The following is an 18609-nucleotide window of genomic DNA, read 5'->3' as shown; positions in this document are numbered from 1 at the left end:
CTGCCCCCTATGGGGATGGTCCAGGCCCCCCGCACCCGCTCCGAATGTTCCTCTGCATCCCCATGGGAGGGGGGGCGCACCCCACAGTTTGGGGACCGCTGGAGTAGAGCAACTTTTCTAACACAAAGGGTATTGTACCCAACGCAAAATAACTATTTTGGACCTCATTATGATGGATAAATATGAATTAATCACTGGCCTGCAAGTTGATGGCCTTCTAAGAACCAGTAATCAGGACCTGATTTCATCCAATATGGAGAAACAGAGGACAGTCCCAACCAGTAACATACATACTTGATGCTTCAAAACGGCCAGTTTCCCAAAGCTGAGGAATCTTATGAGAGAAATTGATTAAGAGTAAATATTTAGACAGAAAAATGTGAATGAAAGTTGGGAGTTCTTTAAGAAGGGTTCATCAGATGGCCAAAATACCACAATCACAAAAAAGGATAGCTGCCCATACTGATTCAGTTGTGAAGTGAAGGCAGCAATTAGAAATAAAACAAAAAACTAATATATGACAAATAGAAAAACGGGAACAAAGATAGCAAACAATATAAATTAGAAGTTATGAAGTGTAGAAAATTGATACTGGAAACTGAAGACAGCTGGAAAAATCTAAGCTCCAGGTTCCCTCAAGTCTCCTAACCGCACCTGGATTTCTTCTCCTGGGGGTTGTGTTGCAGGGAGCTCCTTTGGCCCCCTTACCTCTGCTAAGGAGTTTGGGCTGTCTCCCTCCCTCCTTCCTTACATCCCTGGGGACATTTCTTGTCCTCCTGACTCAGGCTTTGTTGTCTAGGGGTCTTTTGTGTTTCCTTTTTGGGGTTCCTTCCCTGTCTCCCCCTGGTTTTCCTTTTCCTAACATGGGATTCCTCCCACCACCTCACTTCCCAGTGGGGAAGGGACTCCAGTTGGTGCCCAAGACAAGTAGATAAGGCAGCCACTCCATTACCCCACCCTGTTTCTACCAAAATCTCCCCAGGACCTCCAGGGGCAACTGGGCTATAGGGCAATGCTGCTCATCCCCATGTACACACTCTATGTCCACAGTTGCTCCTGGAGTCATCCAGTGAGGCTTCACCAGCTCCCTCCGGACCAGAGAGCAAACTGAGGCTGTATCCACAAGGCCCTTCTGGGGTTTCCTCCACACCATCACTGAAACGGTAGACAGTTTTTGCCCCTTTTTCTTCCCTCCAGCCCTGACCGAGCCACAATCTATGTATGGGCAGTCCCATTTCTTGTGTCCGGATCGCCCACATTGGTAGCAAATAAGGGGCCGAGCCCCAGCTGGAACTCCTCAGGGTTCTTCCTTCTTCCTGTCCATGCCCCTTCCTGCTGTGGATTCTCTAGCCATCCTCCCCAGCTCTGGACCCTTATATGGTCACCAGTCTTTCCTGGGAAAGTCTGCCTCTGCATACTCCTCTGTTAGTTTCACAGCAGCTTCCACTGTGCCCGGTGGATGTCGCCTGACCCACACTCGTATGGTCTCGGGGAGGCCCTGAAAGAACTGCTCTAATACCAGAGCATCCATTATTTCCGCTACCGTTTGGGTATCTGGTCTTAACCAGTGGGTGACCCAGTCCATCAACTTTTGGGCAAAGGCCCAGGGCCATAAACCTCCTGTCCCCCTTGCTGATCTGAACTTTTGGTGGTACTTCTTAGTAGGCAACCCCACCCAATCCAGGATGGCTGCCCTCACCGTCTCATATTTTCTGACCTGTTCTTCATTCAGGGCTATAGAGGCTACTTGGGCTTCTCCCGACAGATAGGGAGCCAACCGCAGGGACCAGGTTGCTCTATCCCATCCAGCACCCATGGCTACCCTCTGAAAAGTGCCAAGGAATGCATCTGGGTAATCTGCAGGGCCCATTTTACATAGTCCAAGGCTCAGTGTTCAGGCACTTCCATAAGTCCCCCATCGGGGGACTTATCACCTTCTGTAGGAGCTGCTGCTGGACATTGGCTTGTTCCCTTATGAAATCTTGCAGGCTTCTCTGCTGCTTTGCCTGCAAGGCAAGCAAAGCCTCTCTCTCCAGGTGGTGGGATTTTTAAAAACCTTGTAGGGCCTTCTGCATCTCCTCGTGTTGTTTTACCAGCCATTGCAGGGTCTCCTCCATTGCCCAGGCTGCCAAACCCTTGCGTTGGCTCAGGTCCCGGACAACCCCCACGTGTAACAGGGTCACCTTGGTCCTGCCTCTGTCTCAGTCCACAAATAATGCGGAGACCCTTTTGCTGGTTCAACACCCTGTGCAGTTTATTTACATTTGCATCCCACCACTTTCACAGCATACCTAAGACCTTTCCCAAGCAGAGAGAGAGTAATCTCTCTCTCCCTCTTACTGCTTGCTTCCCCCTTGTGCTCTTCTTTCCTGTGCCTATTTGTGGTCTCTTGGCTAATGGCTTAATTGGCCTTTTTGCCCTGCCCCACCCACAAATTAGAGGCACAGCCCCTTGCATAGTCAGCTCCTATCTGCTTTGACTGTTTGGGGCTGCTCTGAAGAGTGCTGACTCGGGCCTTTTTACCTAGCACTCTATCACAATTAAAAACAAAAGAGACCCCAGAAATAGCATAAGGCCTATTTCAAGATGGAGACAGTAAAACTGTTAATGCTGATATAGAAAAGGTAGATATGTTCAATAAATATAATATTTTTGTTCTGTATTTGGAAAGAAGCAGGATAATGTGCTTGTATCACATGAGAATAATGAAGTACCTTCCAGACCATTAGTAACTAACGAGGATGTTAAACATCTACTAGGGATAAACATTTAGCAGGCCTGGATAGCTTTCACCCAAGAGTCTTAAAAGAGTTGGCTGAGGAGATCTCTGGCCCAATTAATACTAATTTTCAATAAATCTTGGAATACCAGGGAAATTCCAGAAGACTGGAAGAGAGCTATTGTTGTGCCAATATTCAAAAAAGAGCAACCAAGAGGGCCCATAACTACAGGTTGGTTAGCCTGACATCAATCCTAGGCAATATAATGGAAAAGCTGATATGGAATATATGCTTTAGTCAAACACAAGTTACTGGTCTCAATGCTGAGATCACTGGGTGAAATCTAATGGCGTATGACCGCCAGACTAGATGAGCTAATAATCCCTCTGGACACAAATGCTACAAACCTACTAACTCAGAGGTAGTGAGTGTTCCAAGCAGTAACAACATCTATAATGAAGAAAATAATACAATTTTCCATTTTCATTTTATCTGAAAACATACTCACCTGCAATGATTTCTCGTAGCTTTGGATCTAAGTTTACAGTACACGGCAAAAAGATTTTTACATCACGTGCTATAAGAACTGGTGTCCGTGAAGATAAAAATACTTCAAAATTCCGTATGTCCCCATCAATTTCAAGCAGAGGTTCAACATCTTTAGTTGTTGGAATATTCTTTGAAATTCTAAAGAAAATAAACATCAGACAGTTAGGTAAACTTCAAATAAGTCAAATTTATCAGAAAGTAATATTTCCATTTCAAATGCTAGCCCCGGAACATACTATCCCATCCATGACACCAAACCCTTTGGGGCACAGAACTATCATACAGAAGTTAGGGTATGTCTGCATTTTCTGCAGACACTTTGACTTGGCATTACTTTTTAAGAAAAATCCAGTGTTTCTGCAGCAAAGAGATTCATCTGACCTATATAAGCTAGTTCCACACTTCAGATAGTTCTCCACGGTGACATGACAAGCACTACATGTAGAATGCAACAACCTACATATGGATAATGTCATAACACCTAAAATAGGATGGGGAAATTATCTGGAAACATTAAGCTTAAACATCCATTCTAATCTTGGTAACCAACTGAGAAGTTTTACGATTAAGGGTTCTCTCTCCATCCTTCATTCACACCGTCTCTAAAAAAAACAGCACGGTCTATAGTGGGTATAGTCTATACCCACTATGCATGACACAGCTAGCTAACTGGTGGCTCTGCCCAACAACATACTAATAGTCTCTTGTGTTTCACATACACTGGTATATGTCTGAAGGAAAAATATTCAATATTTAAATTAAAGTATTTTTTAATTTCTTATTAAGTCATTTTAACTATGTCCAATGAGTTTCAGGTTATATCATTAGCTGAAAGATATCTTTTATTTTTATGATTCACTTTAGAATCTTGTACCAAAGTTTTATTCCACAGACAACTTTTACAGCTGATTATACTTGAAAAGGGTTTATTACAGAAATGCTGTCAGAATCTTAACCATAGTAACACCACTAATATTGGAATATATACATGCATAATAAGAAAGGCAAAAATTTAAAACACATTTCAATACAACATACTATTTATTTTTTCAGTTAACTGCAATGGACATAATACATTTTTAAAAATACTTTAAAATGAGTATAATAAAGCTTCTAAAATGTTTGTATTTATATTAAGGCCCCAATCCTGAAAAACCTTATTCAGGTGCTTAACTTTACACTAAGCACTTTAGTTTTGCTGCTTAACTGTGAGAATTTTATTGACTCCAGCAGGACCACTCACTGTGCATAAAGTTCAGCATGTATTTCACTCAATTTAATAACATATCTAGAAACGACGTATTATAGCTGTTGTAATAATGCTCACTATGTAATATGGTAAAGTCCTGTTAAACAGAAAAATCTGATCGTATTCCTGTATGATGTCTCTCTATATAAAAGTTAACTCTTGTAACAGTTGTTTCGTATCTGATATTTACAGGCAAGGATTTGCTAACTTGTTAAAACTTCCTGAATAAATAAGTAAAAAGTTCAGCATGTGTATACGTCTTTGCAAGATCATGACCTCAGTAGATAAATCACAGTGTTAAGTTTTTAGGAGTGATGTAGACTCAATGAACTGAACTGCAATATTGGAAATTTCACTGGACAAGCCAGGTACAACCACTCACTTCTCAATCAGGTTCAAGAAAAAAAAAAATCATGGTTGAGGTGACTGTTAGCTACAGAGACTGTGTGCTAGAAAAAGGAGGAAAAAATTAGAAGGTCAGAGGCAGTATCAAAATAAAGCTAGGGTTTACACTCATACTTTAATCTCCACAGAGGCATCTGACAACAAATATAAAGTATAAACTCTCTAATAAAATAAAAATTATTTAGCTCCTCAATGCACGGAGCTTCTATTTAATCCTACATGCCATTTCCACTCAAACTAAATTTAAAAGACTGGTTAGATGCATCTAATCAAATATATTCAGAAACATAAAAAACAAAAGTGACCTCTTTTAAAGAAGCACAAAAATATAATAAACTAATGGGACATTTTAACATATTGTGACAACTGACAAAACATAAAATGGTCAGAGATTAAACAGTTAAAAAGTGGCCTATCCATTTCAATACTTTTTAAAATTACAAAACAAAAATGCCAAAAGAAAAGGCGATAGAGATTTAAATAAAAAACACAGCTGACAAGTCACATGAAACGAATTAGATGAATTTTAATGCCAGCTCTGCTTAAGCCTGAATGTGAACAGTGTTCTGAATACGATGAACAATGCTACTGTTCAGAAGCCAATAGCCCACTGCTGGGCTACAGATTGAAGTCTCTCTTCTAACCTTCTGAGCTCAATACATTAAACTATTCTGTTGAAAGGGATATTTATGTAAATGATAATCTTTTGGCAAAGGGCCACAAAAATCATATGCGCCTGTATTTCTCAGATAAAAAATTAAAAAGGTTAGCATACAAAGCACTTTAAAAGTGACTTATACTTAAAATATAAGTGAATAGATTCAAAATCCAAGCACTATGACCAAGCCTACATTATTCTTGTTTAGCAGCTGGATTTTCTCAGAAAGCAAATTAATTTTTTTACAATCAAAGGTATCAAAGAGTTAATGAAAACTTTCAACCCTGCAGAATATTAACTGTTTCAATGGCTTACAACTTGTTTCTAAGAGATGCTGAGCACCCTGATACTCTCACTGAAATCAGTGGGAATTGTGGATACTGAGCTCCTCTCAGGAATATAATAATAGTAATGTAAGGATCTATTTGTTTTTTCTCATTATATGCCCTTTTTTATGAGAGGTTGAATGATTTATTTTAAATTAACAAATTACTGATTTTAAAGCTAGCTAAAGAAATATGTCAGGAGTGTTAGATTATTTTTGGCTCTTTCCTCATTTAAAAGTGATCTATAGCTAAAACCCAATAGTTCCAGCCCTTAAATCAGTGGCCCCCAAACTGTGTGTGTGTGGGGGAGGGCATGGAGGAATGTTCCAGGGGGCTCATATCAGGGCCCAAGCCAGCTCCCATGGGGGGCAGGGCGGGAGTGCCACCTAGCCCTGCTCTGCCCCCATCCCAGCTCCAGCCCCACTCCGCCCTCGCTCTGCTCTTATTCCATCTCCTCCCCCAGGCCAGTTCCACCTCTAGCCCCAGGCTCCTCCCCCATCCCCAGTTCAGCTTCCAGCTTGCCTTCAGCCCAAGCTCCTCTGCTGAGCCAATGTGCAGTAATGGAGGGAGGGCGCGTACAGATTCCATTCCTGGTAAGGGGGAGCGCAACAGGAAAAGTTTGGGCACCACTGCCTTAAATTGACAGTCAGCTGGGCAATTCTAATATTTTTTAAATGTTATCTTAAAAACAGTTGCTCTAAGTACAAAGTAGCTATTTTTCATATTTAGAAATTATATAGTACGTCCCCTATTATAAACATGTGATGTACAGTAATTATTACTGTTAATGTCACCCTGTCCTCTATCAGCAAACTCTGTTAGACTTGCTCCAGTGTTTTTTAGTTTGTGATCATCTTACCCTTTAGTGGCTGGCCTTAAAAAAATGGCCTAAAATTTATGACAGCCAGAGGAAAGTCTCACAAGAATCCTACAAACATTTATTTTGATTATGGGTTCTAAACACGTTGAATAAATGGTTCTGAATAGCTCAGAAGATAGTGATCTGAATTACATGACAGGTGAATATTAAATATGCTGTTCATTTAAAAAAAAACTTAATCTGGTAGTAGTAGTATTTATTACAGTGCCACAGGCATACATGATGCTTTTCAGAATAAAGGACACTGAACAGGGTAATCACAGTAATAGAGGGAGGCCAAGAAAAAATGCAAAAACACATAGTGCATGGTGAGGCCAAGATGAACACTATTTAGAGAAGCAAGTGGATGCTGTAGAAAATACAGCCCCCTAACACTCTCCCTTCCTCTCAAAAAAACATGTAGGAACAACTGGAGTTTCTAGGACTTTCAGTAGCTTTCTTCAAAAGATGAATACTCACTGGAAAAACTGTGTGATGCTCAATACAATGCATATAACATTGACTCCAATGCCTCAAGTGAGGGAGCATCCCTGGCCTACAGTTGTTTGTTTTCACAATTATGGGGACCTAGCAAGTAGTTCTAGAAGAAAAGCCAGGAAGCACTTTATAATCAAAATGAAGCAATGTCTATTCAGGGATTTTCTACCAAATTGCAATAAAAGAGAGCAGAGCTGAACAGCACAAGCCAATTCCCAACGGATTGTGGGGCATGATACAGGATGACCCTACTACGTTTAAAACTGTTTTGGGAAAATTCAATTACAGTGCGCGCTATTAAACCCCAGCATTTTCAGCTCAGAATATCTGCAATAACTGAAGTATTTTCCTATACATAGAATAGGAAATATCACAGTCCATAATCACTACTGAGTAGCAAATCTCAGGGTGAAATCCTGGTTCTATTAAAGTCAATGGCAAAATTCCCACCGACTTTAATTGTGACAGGATTTCTCCCTCTGACTTAATAGTGCTTGCTGTAAATTCTACACAGTCCAAAAACCTAAAGTTTGGCAGTAAGCTACAGTGCAACTAGTGCACAACTTGGGAAGTCAATCAGAAGAATCCTGGCATATGAGCAAAAAATAAAAACAAACAAACATTTATTTACACACACTACATTTGGGACAAGAAAAACACATGATCTGAAGAACATCTAAGATAACGGAGTTCTGAATATAAGTGAGCTGTTTCAGAAGATAATTTGTGAAAGGGACAGGATTTACAGGAGTGACCTTTTAAATACAGCAATATGTTTAACAGATGTGGTAAGGTTGGGCAAGTTTGACTCAGCATTAGCTTGTCTATATCAGAAAAAAAACCTTATAAGTTTTCTGTGATTGTTTGTTTTGGTTGCTTAGGGTTTAATACTCTATGTGAGGTATCTAAAATGGAAACAAAGCACAACAGATTAAAACAGCACAATAGATTGTGCAAATAAAGGAAAAACAGCTAGCCACAAAAGTCAATTTCACTTGAATTCTCTAGCTAAAAATGGAAATCAGTAATATGGAACGTGAGATGAGGGTGTGTGCAATCTTATTAACAATTACATATCTGAAAAACAATGAAAAATGAGAGCAAAATAGTATAATAAATGTATGCTTATTAATACTAGCAGTCAAACAAGCAGTCAGCTGAATTAGCTAATTAGATTTTTTTTAATGATGTGATGAGAGCAAAAGGATTTACTAACAAAAGAATCAAAGAGTCCTGTCAATCAAAGAATCTTGCCTGCATATTTATACCTGCCTCTGGAAATTTCCACTACATGCATCTGACGAAGTGAGTATTCACCCACGAAAGCTTATGCTGCAATACGTCTGTTAGTCTATAAGGTGCCACAGGACTCTTTGTCACTTTTTACAGATCCAGACTAACACGGCTACCCCTCTGATACTTAACAAAAGAATGTACATTTAAACAATATCAGAGTTGCAATAGTGGGTTTTTTTAAAAATCTGCATTTCCATAAAAAGCTGGGCTTGCAATATCTAAACACAACAGGACAATTTCTTAGGGTTCTCCATTGCTCTTTGCTGCCCAGAAGAGAGGCAAGAAAATGAGAGTTTAATAGCAGCAGGGGCGCTGATGGTGGGCAAAGGGCAGAGCAGTGGCTTCACAGTAAACCCTCACCTCAAATGCTGAGGTAGCTCATTTGGGTTAACACCATACAGTTGGGGTTCCATGTGTCCTTAAGATCAGGGATAAGAAGCAATCATTCTACACAGCTTAAAGCAGAAGCTATTGCTGTCTCCAGCCACAAACACTTCCTGAGGAAATTAGATTTAAGGCAAAGGCATTGTTGAAGCAAGCCAGTAACAGTATCATTTTTGAAGGAGCCATGCTGCTGCCAAAGAACTACATGGATGGGCTGGCCAGAGAGCAACACTGAAGGGTGGGCCTTATACTCATACACACGAAGTTGAAACTTGCCTTCTCTATGGATTCGCTATGCCTGCAGGCCATATTCCCTGCCCACTTCCAAAAGGCAGCATGCAGCAGAAATGCCAGGATGTGAATCTTGGCATTTCTGAATCTTGTTTCACCTTCCCACATGTTTCACAGCAGAAAGTTACTATTTGGGCCACAGTTATTTTCTTTAAGGGCTCTATTAGAAGAAGTAGAAGTCACAAGATGACACAGTAAACCAACAGGATGTCAGCCTTAACTGTGGTGTCTTGATTTTATTATCTTTTTCTTAATGTATTTTTGGCTGCAACATTTTTAAGCTCAAGAAAGGAATTATTTTTTTTGGTGGCTACTATAAAGAAACCATTTTAAAAAGCATCTAGTGTTTAGAAATGGACAGTCAAAAAAGGGGAGGTTACTTTATCGTAACTGTAGTTCTTTGAGAAGTGCCCTATGGGTATTCACTGTGGGTGTGCATGTGCTCCATATTCCTGAGACAGCAGTGTCCATTGGTCCGCACCTGTGCCCTGCACTCCTTGTGCTCTGAACCAAGTGTATAGGGGGTGGCACAGACCAACCACCTCCCCAGTTCCTTCTCTATCAAGTGAATCAAGTGAGGAGCCGAGCAGAGGAGAAAGAGGGTAGGTCATGAATACCCACAGAGACCATGCTTCTCAAAAGAACTCCAGTTAGAGTAAGGTAAGTAACCTTCTTTTTTCTTTGAGTGCTGATCCCTAGGGGTATTCCCTGTGGGTGATTCCCAAGCAGTGCTCATTGAGGAGGAGGGTACGAGGCAGCCTTCTGCACCAAATATCACAGAATCGCTTATCCAAAGGAAGCATTCTTGACAGAAGCTTGAACCAGGGCATATGCTTAGTAATAGTGTGACTGGAATCCCAAGCTCCTGCCCTATGGATCACTGAGAGGCAAATTCCTGGTAGAGAAGCCACTAAGGCAGCTTGCACTCTGGCTGAATGAGCTCGGACAGTCTGAGGAAGAGGGGATGCCCTAAGTTCATAACAAAGGAGGATGCAGCTGGAAATCCATTTAGGGAGTCTTTGGGAAGAGAGACTGTTTCCCCGTTCACCCTCTTGGCGATGGAGACAAATAATCAGAGACTTTCAAAAGGGCTTTGTCCTGTGCAAAGAGAAGGCAAGAACCGTGTGTACATCTAGGGAGTACAGCTTCCTGTCCTCCCATTTATCATGAGGCTTTGGGTAAAAGTTGGGATGGGGAACAGTTTGGTTCAAGTGAAATTCAGAAGGTGCTTTTGTGATGAACTTGGGATGCAATCTCAAGCATACTTATCCCTGTGAAACACCATGAAGGGAGGGCCACCTTAAAGGCCCTGAGCTCACCCACTCTCCTAAAAGCAGTGACTGTTGGTAGGAAGGCCACTTTCATAGATGGGTATAGGAGGGAGCAAAAGGCTAAGAGCTTGAATGGCAGGTTCATAAGTGCCAACCGGTTTTAATACAGGAAGGAATATCCTGATAAAGACTTTTAGAAATGTCAAGGTTGTGAGATGGATGAAAATCGAACCATCAAAGGCATTAATAGCTGCTAAATGTACATACAGTGAACTGACGGATAGGTTCAATGTTTTCAAGGAGAAAAGGTTGTTCAGGGTAAGAGGGATACCAGACTCCTCAGGAGGTAAGTGACACTGCTGACAGCAAAAATAGAATTGCTTGCACTTGGCGGCATCGTTTCCTGCTATTATTAAGGCTGGATTGGACCTCTTCTGACATGATCTCTCTACGTTCATTGTCCATCCAAACCCCAGGCCACAAGATGGAGGGATGCTGGGTTGGGATGGTTGGCCCTGCCTCCACTGTGAGACTAGGTATGGAAAGATTCATAAGCATATGTCTGGGTGAGATGTCATCTATAGGACAGTGGTGAACCAGAACTGTCTTGACCACCGCAGTCCTATCAGGATTACTGTTACCTTGTCCTGCCTGATCATTCTAAGGATGTGAAGTAATAGGGGAATGATATTCACCAACAAGTCCAACCACTATACCAGCCCTTCTGGAATTGTACCCCTGGACAGCTCGAGAGCAATAGGTTATGAACTTCTTCTTTCCTTGGGTTGCAACGAGGTCCCGGAATGGGAATCCCCATTGCTGGAAAATATACTGCACCGAAGAGAAAGTTACTCACCTTGCAGTAACTGAGGTTCTTTGAAATGTGTCCCCCTGTGGGTGCTCCACTCCAGGTGACAGTGCGTCCTGGCACCGTTGATTGGAGCTCTTCGGTAGCAGTGCCTGGTCGGAACGCATGCGCTCAGCTGCTGTCTCATGGCATCGTTAGGGTCTGCCTGAGCACGTGTGTCCTGCACCCCCCTCAGTTCCTTCTCTACCGTAGAGTTGTCTGATTAGTACTCCAAAGAAAAGGGAGGAGGGTGGGTAGTGGAGCACCCACAGGGACACACATCTCGAAGAATCTCAGTTACTGCAAGGTGAGGCCAATACATTCGGTGGTGGAGTCAGTGTTATGCAGAAACTGTGTCTGCTGGGTTTGTAGTTGGAGTTGAGCCAGCCCTGAAGGTATCTCATGTGCAGCCTGGTGTATTTGACCACGAAGGTGGTGGCTGCCATGTGACCAAGAAGCTGTAGGCAGGTCCATGCCTGTATGCTGGGGCGAACAGAGATCGTGCTTATGAGATGCGTAATAGTGAGGAATCTGTTGTGTGGAAGCGAGGCTCTGGTTCGAATTGAGTCCAGGTGAGCTCTTATGAACTGTATCTGCTGTGTAGGTATCAGGGTGGATTTTTGGAATTTTATTTGCAAGCCTAGGCTGTGGAAAAGAGATGGTAAAGTTCGTCACTTTTAACATCTCGTCGTAAGAGCTGGCTTTGATAAGGCAGTCGTCTAAGTAGGGGAAAAGTATAATCCCGTGTTTGCGGAGGTGGGCTACAACTACAGCTAGGGTCTTGAAGAATACTACCAAATGGAAGTACCCTGTATTGAAAGTGGTCATGTCCGAGTGTGAATCGCAGGAAGCGTTTGTGTGCTGGATGAATGGATATATGGAAATAGGCGTCTTGTAGGTCAAGAGCTGTGAACCAGTCCCCTTGTTCCAGCGCAGGTATTATTGTGCCCAATGTGACCATCTTGAATTTTTGTACATGTACAAACTTGTTCAGTCGGCGTAGGTCTAATATGGGTCTCCACCCCCCGCCTTTCTTTTGGGTCAGAAAGTAGCGGGAGTAGAACCCTTTTCCCTGATGTTGCATCAGTACATGTTCCACTGCACCCAGGTGGAGAAGATGAGCCACCTCCACACGGAGAAGGTGCTCTTGAGAGGGGTCCCTGAAGAGGGACGGGGAAGGGGAAAGCGTGGGCGGGGAACATAAGAAAGGGATGGAGTAACCTGACTGAACTATTTCCAGGACCCAGCGGTCCTGCATGATCTGTTGCCAGACATGGTGGAAAGCCTGGAGGCAGCAGCCAAATGGGCAAATAGGCGGCGGAGTCAAGGGGTGGTTGCGCAGACCCCCAACCAGCACTTCAAAATTGTTGTTTATTACCCAATGGGTGGGAAGTAGTTGGTTGCACCTGGAATTGCCTAGGAGGTCTGTTGCAGTTTCTCCCAGTGTCATATGGTTTGGACTGAGGTCGGTGATACTGTTGTGTACAGGGCCTCTGATAATGTTGGTATCGTTGTCTCCTAGAGATGGATGGGAATATGCCCAATGTGCGCAAAGTGGCTCTAGAGTCTTTCATAGTGTGAAGGACTTCATCGGGTTTTTTTGGAAAAGAGTTTCTCTTTGTCAAAGGGAAGGTCCTCCACTTTGGTCTGCAAATCCTTGGGGATACTGGATGCAGACAGCCAGGAAGACCAGCGCTTCACCACTGCAGTGGCAGTGGTGCGGGCTGCTGTATCTGCCATGTCCATGGACACTTGTAGTGCCGTCCTAGAAACCAATTGACCTTCGACGAGGACTGACTTGAAGTCCGCTCTCCTGTCCTCCGGTATATGGGAGGTAAAATCAAAGAGCTTGTTGTAGTTGTCATAGTCATAGCTTGCGAGGAGGACGGAATAGTTTGCAATTCTAAATTGTACAGTAGAAGATGTATAAACTTTGCGGCCCAGGAGGTCAAGGCATTTGAGGTCCTTGTCCTGCGGAGTTGGTCGGTAGCATGGCTGCTTTCTTCTCTGTGTCGCTGCATCCACCACAAGAGAATTGGGTTGTGGGTGGGAAAATAAGAAATCAACATCCTTTGCGGGCACGTAGTATTTATGTTCAGCTTTCTTGCATGTTGGTGGGATGGAGGCAGGGGTCTGCCAGAGAGAATCAGCTGGTTCTAAGAGGGCTTCGTTTATGGGTAGTGCGATCTTTGAGGGTGCAGAGGGTTGGAGGATTTTCAGGAGTCTATGTTGTGTCTCCTGGACTTCCTCCAAAGGGATGTCCTGGCTGAGTGCCACTCTCTTGAAAAGTTCCTGGAACTGCTTAAAGTCGTCCACATTTTGTGGAGGTGGAGGCATGAGGAGCCGGTAAATCTAGGAAGGGTTCGTAGCCCATCTCTTCAGGAAGGGGTTCATGAGCTCTAGATGTTGATGGAGCTGGGGATATAGGCATAGGACGAGCTTGCCGTCTGGTAGAAGGGGTGCAAGGGGGAGCGGTGGCAGGAGTTGACCACGGGTACCACTGAGGCCAGGGCACCGGATAGGAAAAGTTGGGTCCCAGCCACTGGGGGACAAAGTAGGGAAACTGAGGCTGATTCTTATGATGTGCCACGTCTTGGGGTGTGTATGGCTCTGGTGGAGGGGGAGACTCAGATGGGGAGAACTCTTCCTGGTGCTGTATGTCGTTCTCACTATCTGTGAAAGTAGCCAGGACAGGTGGCGAGAGCTGCTGTTCAAACAGTGAGGGCTCCGTGTCGAGGAGTGGAGAGTCAGGCTCAGGAGCCACAGAGATATCCTGCTGATGCAGGAATTGTTGCTGTTCCCTAGGCTGGTGTGCTGTGGAGCATGAAGTGTGAGCGGCAGCCTGGAATGATTTTTGTTTCGCTTTTGTAGGAGCCACAAGACGTTTGTGAGAGCTCCGCGGGGGGTCTGAATCTGCTCCGGGGATGGCAGGCAGGCTCGGTGCTGACGGTGGAATGCGCTGCTGGCACCGGGTCCATCGTTGGTGCCGGTGGGACCAGTGCCGAGGTGAGCTTCTCACTGCGGGACGTCAAGTCCCTGCTTTTGCGTCCCGCCTGAGGTGCTGCTGAGGTGCTGGGGCGATCAGAGTTGCCTGCTCTGGGTGCTGTCAGCACCAAGGGTAAAGACCTTGTGGAAGATCCTTTACCCTTTGAGTGTCTCTGAGAGGAGACATTAGGGCTTCCTGCCTCTTGGCGTGAGAGGGTGAAGCCGTGCTCCCGGTAGGTTCTGACTTGGCAGGGGAGCGTGAGGGAGAGGGTTTACTGCCCTTCTCCATAGGCGGCTGCAGAGCTTTCTCCATGAGGAGCATTTTTAGCTGCAAGTCTCTGTCACGGCGCGCTCTAGTTTTTAAGTTGGTACAGTGGAGACACTTCACAGGGACATGTGTCTCGCCAAGGCATTTAACGCAGAGTGCATGCCCATCGAACCACGGCATAGACTCCTTGCAGGAGCCACATTCCTTAAAGCCTGGCGACCCTGGCATAATGAAAGTATGAGTGGCCGGAGAAGTCTCAATGAGAGACTAACTTGAGGGAATTTAATTTTTTTTTTTTTTTGAAACTAACGAACTGTGCAAAAGGAAAGGGAGAACTGGGAAATGGCTAGCTAACTGTTTCTATTTTTCTCTACTTATTTCCTAGAGTAACCAGGGAAGAGTTGAGCACTGCCCCGAGTCCCATCTTCAGCCGAGGACAGTTGAGAAGGAACTGGGGGTGGGGGGGCGCGCGGGACACGCGCACTCAGGCAGACCCTAACGACGCCGCGAGACAGCAGCTGAGCACGTGCATCCCGACCAGGCACTGCTACCAAAGATCTCTGATCAACGGCGCCGGGATGCACCGTCACCTGGAGTGGAGCACCCACAGGGACAGCACTCGAAGAAGAAGAAAGGAGCTCCCACTCATGATCCTTCTGAAAATGCCTTCTGAGCCTGTTTGGCAGAGACTTCATTAATCTCAGAAGATGCACTGCTGAGAGAGTAATCTGAAGTTGGATACACCAATTACAGAGCTTGATTGCTTACTGGCAGAGTGGGGTGGACCTTGGTCCCTCTTATTTGTTTATGTAATAAACTGTAGTCACATTGTCTAACCTGATCTGGACATATGTGGACAGGATGAAGGGTAGGAACATCTTGCATGCTTCATACACTGCCCACAGCTTGAGAAGATTGATATGTAGTTTGGACTCTTGCACAGTCCTGAGCTGCACTGATTATTCAGGTGCACTCCCACTCCCAACTTGGAGGCATCTGTAATGGGTGGCTTTGTGGGCAGTACAGGAACGAAGAGAACCCCTATGCAGACTCCAGGGAGTCCCAGCTCAGAGTGCAGACCATCCACAACCTTGCCTGGAGGCACCACAGGTGAAGCCTTGGCAAGGGGAGTCACAGATAAGTGCATAAGGCTGTATGGGCTAGCAGGACAAAGTAGGACTTAACTGTCATCTGAGGGCTGAGTAAAAGCTGGGTGATGAGGTCTGTCATCACAGGGAATCTGTCCTGAGGTAAGCAAGCCTTGGTCGCAATCAAGTTCAGATTTGCCTCCATAAATTCTATAATTTGTATGCGAATTAAAGTGGACTTTTTCTGGGTTTACCTAAGAAGTTAAAAAGTTCAAGTAAGAAGGTAAACTCCTGCCTGCATTTCCTGATACGACCATCTGGTGAGCAGCCAGTTGTCTAGGTAGGGAAATGCTGGGCTCCCTTGTCAGCATAGGTACACTGCTACCATGGACCATACCTTAGTAGGAGGCTCTGTATTGAAATGCTCTAGGAGCATCGTAAAGTGCAGGAATCTCCTGTGTGCAGGGTAAATGTCCCCGATAATATCACGGCAAACCTGGTGGCTGAACTTTGTGACTTTGTCCTCACCCACGACAATTTCAAATTTGGGGACAATATATACCTTCAAATCAGCGTCACTGCTATGGGTACCCGCATGGCCCCACAGTATGCCAACATCTTTATGGCTGACTTAGAACAACGCTTCCTTAACTCTCGTCCCCTAACGCCTCTGCTCTACTTGCGCTACATCAGTGGTTCCCAAACTGGGGTTCGTGAACCCCTGGGGGTTCACAAAATGTTACAGGGGGTTCTCGGGAAAAAATTCCCTAATGGCGGACAGAGCTGTCCTTAGGGACCCCGGGCAGCACGGGACCAGCAGCCCGGAGCCCCTGGACTTCCAAGAGCTAAGCAGATCAAAGCAAGCATATCTATCACCCTGAGGAGATTTAAACTTCAAGACTCCTTATAAGAAATGGAAAGGGAGGTGGATATTTTTTGCTGTTTTTAAAATTAAATAGGCAGCTAATCTTGTTTTTAAAATTATTATGAAGAACAAGTTTAAGCTTTGTTGTAACGTGCGTTGTTTGCCTGGACTGCTCAAGACCTGAATGCTTGTGTAGGAAGAACTCTTTGAGTTGGCTTCTTAAATCCCTTCATGCTGTTTCATGTCTGATACTCCTTGATGAAACATATAAGACAAGGCTCCTAACAGGCTTATTCAAAGTGATACAAGCTATTAAAGTGAGATCTTGGAAGAGTGTTGCCCTTTTCATAAATGTAATAAAAATACTGTAATGATAAATAGTAATTAATAATAGTGTGTAATAAGCATGTCATAAAAACAAATTTTATATTTCCAAGATCACTGCTTTTATAATTTATACTGAGGTAAAGGAGAAAATCCCCGGAAATATTCATTTTTAGGAGGGGGTTCGCGAGACTTGACATTTTAGTGAAAGGGGTTTACAGGTGGTTAAAGTTTGGGAACCACTGCGCTACATTGATGACATCTTCATCATCTGGACCCATGGAAAACAAGCCCTTGAGGAATTCCACCATGATTTCAACAATTTCCATCCCACCATCAACCTCAGTCTGGACCAATCCACACAAGCGGTCCATTTCCTGGACACTACTGTGCTAATAAGCGATGGTCACATAAACACCACCCTATACCGGAAACCTACTGACCGCTACACTTACCTACATGCCTCCAGCTTCCATCCAGGACACACCACACGATCCATTGCCTACAGCCAAGCTCTAAGATACAACCGCATTTGCTCCAATCCCTCAGACAAACACCTACAAGATGTCTATCAAGCATTCTTAAAACTACAATACCCACCTGCTGAAGTGAAAAAACAGATTGACAGAGCCAGAAGAGTACCCAGAAGTCACCTACTACAGGACAGGCCCAACAAAGAAAATAACAGAATGCCTCTAGCCGTCACCTTCAGCTCCCAACTAAAACCTCTCCAGCACATCATCAAAGATCTACAACCTATCCTGAAAGACGATCCCTCACTCTCACAGATCTTGGGAGATAGACCAGTCCTCGCTTACAGACAGCCCCCCAACCTGAAGCAAATACTCACCAGCAACCACACACCACACAACAAAAACACTATCCCAGGAACCTATCCTTGCAACAAAGCCCGATGCCAACTCTGTCCATATATCTATTCAAGTGACACCATCATAGGACCTAATCACATCAGCCACGCCATTAGGGGCTCGTTCACCTGCACATCTACCAATTAAATAGGCAGCTAATCTTGTTTTTAAAATTATTATGAAGAACAAGTTTAAGCTTTGTTGTAACGTGCGTTGTTTGCCATCATGTGCCAGCAATGCCCCAATACATTGGCCAAACCAGACAGTCTCTACGCAAAAGAATAAATGGACACAAATCTGACATCAGGAATCATAACATTAAAAAACCAGTAGAACACTTCAACCTCTCTGGTCACTCAGTTACAGACTTAAAGGTGGCAATTTTGCCACAGAAAAGCTTCAAAAACAGACTGCTGAACTAGAATTAATTTGCAAAATAGATACCATTAACTTGGGCTTGAATAGAGACTGGGAGTGGCTGGGCCATTACACAAATTGAATCTATTTCCCCATGTTAAGTATCCTCACACCTTTTTGCCAACTGTCTGGAATGGGCCATCTTGATTATCACTACAAAAGTTTTTTTTTCTCCTGTTGATAATAGCTCATCTTAATTAATTAGCCTCTTGGAGTTTGTATGGCAACTTCCACCTTTTCATGTTCTCTGTATGTATATATATATATCTTCTTACTATATGTTCCATTCTATGCATCTAATGAAGTGGGCTGTAGCCCATGAAAGCTTATGCTCAAATAAATTTGTTAGTCTCTAAGGTGCCACAAGTACTCCTGTTCTTTTTATATGAAAATAGGCATCCTTCAAATCAAGAGCCACAAATCAGTCGCCTTTGTTCAGG

At 43.9% G+C, this 18609-nt stretch overlaps 1 protein-coding gene across 9 annotated transcripts in view; it reads right to left on the bottom strand.

Moving 5' to 3' along the window:
• The window catches only part of KIDINS220 (kinase D interacting substrate 220), a 151760-nt gene that overhangs the window by 45918 nt on the left and 87233 nt on the right, over positions 1 to 18609 (bottom strand). For all 9 annotated transcript variants that reach the window (XM_065400824.1, XM_065400828.1, XM_065400830.1 and 6 more), the window contains exon 22: positions 3229 to 3407. In XM_065400824.1, the coding sequence (XP_065256896.1) occupies positions 3229 to 3407 (179 nt within the window). The remainder of the gene's footprint in view (positions 1 to 3228; positions 3408 to 18609) is intronic.

The sequence above is a fragment of the Emys orbicularis genome, chromosome 3 (assembly GCF_028017835.1).
Source record: "Emys orbicularis isolate rEmyOrb1 chromosome 3, rEmyOrb1.hap1, whole genome shotgun sequence".
Classification (NCBI taxonomy): Eukaryota; Metazoa; Chordata; order Testudines; family Emydidae; genus Emys; species Emys orbicularis.
This window is presented reverse-complemented; position numbering and strand designations above follow the sequence as displayed.